Source organism: Aegilops tauschii, chromosome 4 (assembly GCF_002575655.3).
Source record: "Aegilops tauschii subsp. strangulata cultivar AL8/78 chromosome 4, Aet v6.0, whole genome shotgun sequence".
In the NCBI taxonomy this organism is placed as follows: domain Eukaryota; kingdom Viridiplantae; phylum Streptophyta; class Magnoliopsida; order Poales; family Poaceae; genus Aegilops; species Aegilops tauschii.
Window position 1 is genome coordinate 18140396 of NC_053038.3, and position 4003 is coordinate 18144398.

At 45.6% G+C, this 4003-nt stretch overlaps 1 protein-coding gene across 1 annotated transcript; it reads left to right on the top strand.

Moving 5' to 3' along the window:
• Positions 1-2606: 2606 nt before the first annotated feature.
• LOC109742583 (oxalate oxidase GF-2.8) lies at positions 2607-3602 on the top strand. Its single transcript, XM_020301682.4, has one exon. The coding sequence runs from the start codon at positions 2721-2723 to the stop codon at positions 3393-3395; it is 675 nt and encodes a 224-aa protein (XP_020157271.1). The 5' UTR covers positions 2607-2720; the 3' UTR covers positions 3396-3602.
• Positions 3603-4003: the final 401 nt, after the last annotated feature.

A 4003-nucleotide genomic window follows, 5' to 3' on the forward strand; every position in this document is an offset into this window, starting at 1 on the left:
TTTGATCAATGGACACCTAAGCAGCATAATTTGGCATGTGCGTGGGCTCAGCCGGGGTGATCCATTGTCGCCTCTCCTTTTTTTAATATAATTATGGATGTAATGAATTCCATGGTGTTGAAATCTGAGAGCAGTGAGATATTGGCAGGTTCGGAACAATAGGGTGTTCGACACTGATTTTCTCTTTTCGCTGATGATGCGGCTAGGTTTATGAAGTCTTTACCAAATGTGCTCACTGCGGTGAACGAGATGCCTGGTTTTCTTTGGGAAGCGTCTGTCCTTGTGGAAAATTTGAATAAGACATCTACTGCTCCAATCCGATGTGAGTCTGCTGAGGTGCAAAGGCTCACTGCTTTTTTCCCTTGTGAAGTGGCACCATTCCTCTCTGTAACTACCTCAACCTTCCTCTCTCATTAGTGGCCCTTACAAAGGCAGGCCTGCAAACACTAGTCGATGAAGTGGCTCGCGGTTTAGCTACCTGGCGTACCTCCATGCTCACCCACAGTGGGATGATTGTGTTGTTCAAGTCAGTGTTCAAGACCGTGTCATCATCGTCTGACCAGACACATGTGGTGGAGATCACGTGAATACGGGAATACAAATACGAGTAAATAAAACAAAACCCGTTACGAGTATAAACGGTATAGTGATAAAGGAGTTGATCACAGGGATACCAATAATATCTCACGTAGTGTTTGCTAACGTCTCGGGAAGTAGAGGGAATAGTATGCGGGACAAAAGGTTCGCTCAAGAACTTTGTGAATATGTGGGAGTTAACAAGGGTGTCCATATTCCGTTGTTAACTATTGATTAGAAGGTGTTCCGGGTCATGCCCGCTTATTTCCAAAGTAATTATTATGGAAACTAAAAGTTGAGAGAATGAGCATCGAAAGTGTTTCGGATGGTCCTAAAAGTGTTTTGGGAATTCCAGAAAGATATAATATGTAAAAAAATGGGTCTATATATATGGAAGGTTTCAGGAAGACAAAGGTTCTAGAAACTTCCAAAAAAATCCAGAATATATTTTGGAAGAAATACCCTCTTGGGTTGGCCCCGGCGCAGCCCCTAGTGGGCAAAAAGCCACGATCTAATCCCGGTCTAATTGGTCTAATAGTTTAGACTTCTAATTAGACGGGCTCTTATGCCGGTCTAATTGGTCTAATTAGATTAAAATCCTAATTAAATATGAACGCAACTAGGCTTCCCCTCTCTCTCTAGTTTTCTCGGAGCTCTTTTTCATGGACCTTGAAGTATTGCCGGATCACTACTTCGGAACTCGTGGATACTTCAGAGTGCACATCTACTTTGAATCTTGATTGGTAGATCATCTCGGAGAAATTCTCACAGTTGGGAGGTATAACCAGTTGCCGAAATTGCCATGCTTCACTCACAGCCAGGATCAGCCCATGTCCCAAGGCAACCCTTGTAGCTACATGCCGAGGCCTGACTACTTGGGGCCTCGCGCCCTGCATTTTTGCATGTTCATGTGACACGTTAAATGTTGAGAGAAATAGATTACTAAATATCACCCATTTCGTTATTCTAGATGAGTATCCTACAATATGTATACCGAAAAATGTATTTTAAACTGTGGTAGGTGAGAAAGATCTATTAAAAAGAACTCTACGTATACTCCCCCCTCCCAATCCCCATCCAGGTTTGTAAGACACTTTCGTCTTTTTTTGCCAAATTTTAACCGTAAATTTGACTAGTAAAAATAAGTTATACTGAATTTAATAAATATCGTACATTCGGATGTTGGAGACAGGGAGAGGCGGGCTGGTGCGCTGGATGGATCACGGTCAGAAAGTCTGACTTGCAACGCCACAGGCCCGTTGATTGCCACTGACAACCAAGTTTTCGTTGTTTCGCTGGTGCCATATTTTCCGCGATCGAATATTTAAACTGCGAGGAGAAAGGCAAGCAGGGCGCCATATCAGCACTTGATCACTCACTGATCGATCAGTAGTAGCCACCTTCTCTGCGCCGACGTGTTATATATTATTGGCAACAAGTCATCGATTGAGAACAGAAACAAAACAAGAAGAGAACTATTTGAGAGAGAGTAGTTACGCCGCAGCGAGTAGCCTCCCATTTCTGACGATCATGCCATACGATAAACCGGCCGGCGGCGAGACCAGTTAGCAAGGTTGAAATGCCAACACATGTCGCGCTCATTTCTCGGCCTTTTCATTTTGCATGTCGTCATGCAGCCCCTGGACACTGACATTTCTCTCTTTTGCTGTTGAATGAAGACCCTAACCTTTCACCATCAGCACGCCCCTCAACTTGATAAGCCTAGACGAAACCCATATGCATGATTGATGAGTAATGGTGTGCACGAATATTATGAACCCGTTTCCAAGAGCAATACTCCATTGAGATACACCTCCTCCTTGTATCTGTTCGTTGGTCCCATTTCCATAGCAGCCGGCAGTGGCCTTGACTCTGACTGCCACGCAAGTAATATATCTTTAATAAACTCGCTGCCTTGCTTCGTGTGTCCATTTGCAAATGCATGCAGTGACGACATGCACATGCATAGCTTAATTAGCTCCATGCATCCACTGCTTCCATTAATCCCCTATATAAAGGACTCCATATGCCTCACCATTCACTCATCCACCACAGCTTAGCAGCAGCAACAACCAGTACCATAGACACTCTCCATCAACAAACTCTAGCTGATCAATCCTAGCTAAGCTTATTACATAGCAAGCATGGGGTACTCCAAAACCCTAGTAGCTGGCCTGTTCGCAATGCTGTTACTAGCTCCGGCCGTCTTGGCCACCGACCCAGACCCTCTCCAGGACTTCTGTGTCGCCGACCTCGACGGCAAGGCGGTCTCGGTGAACGGGCACACGTGCAAGCCCATGTCGGAGGCCGGCGACGACTTCCTCTTCTCGTCCAAGTTGGCCAAGGCGGGCAACACGTCCACCCCGAACGGCTCCGCCGTGACGGAGCTCGACGTGGCCGAGTGGCCCGGTACCAACACGCTGGGTGTGTCCATGAACCGCGTGGACTTTGCTCCCGGAGGCACCAACCCATCACACATCCACCCGCGTGCCACCGAGATCGGCATCGTGATGAAAGGTGAGCTTCTCGTGGGAATCCTTGGCAGCCTCGACTCCGGGAACAAGCTCTACTCGAGGGTGGTGCGCGCCGGAGAGACGTTCCTCATCCCACGGGGCCTCATGCACTTCCAGTTCAACGTCGGTAAGACCGAGGCCTCCATGGTCGTCTCCTTCAACAGCCAGAACCCCGGCATTGTCTTCGTGCCCCTCACGCTCTTCGGCTCCAACCCGCCCATCCCAACGCCGGTGCTCACCAAGGCACTCCGGGTGGAGGCCAGGGTCGTGGAACTTCTCAAGTCCAAGTTTGCCGCTGGGTTTTAATTTCTAGGAGCCTTCCCTGAAATGATAATTATATAATTCCATATATGCATGCTAGCAAAATTTAATAATTCTCACCAGAAGACATGTATTCAAGTTTCAGGTTAATCTCGCATGTAGTCGTGTAATAAGATTGAACAAGTTAGCCTCATGGTGTAGCCTTCGATCAGAACCAATATGAGGAATTGAATGTACTACTTTTTATTGTCGTCTTTGTTCTTTTCACTGAACGGAATATATAATAAGCATTTTCGTATATTTGTCCGATTACCTTTTATAAGTCAAACATGTTCTATAGTTTACGTCACGACGGCATATGTTGAGCGATGTCGAAATCATTCAGAAAGAATTCTCTCAAAATTATGTGAATACATTGTTAGAATGCAAAATGTGCCATGCATTGTAGCAATCTCCAGAACGTGCATAAAACTTGAGAGTGTTTTTTCTACCATGCACGGAATATCCCGTACATGGATCCACCGTCCGTTGTTGCTTGAGATTCATGCTATTTCTTTTTGTTCTAAAAATTATCTTGTTTCAAAGTATTTCATTCTTTTTTTTTCTCTTGTTACGAAGTGTATCATCATCTTTCAGTCAAGTGGCTCACGGTC

Bases quoted from the DNA above. Each gene is read 5' to 3' on its own strand.
- LOC109742583 (XM_020301682.4), top strand. From the start codon at position 2,721: ATGGGGTACTCCAAAACCCTAGTAGCTGGCCTGTTCGCAATGCTGTTA.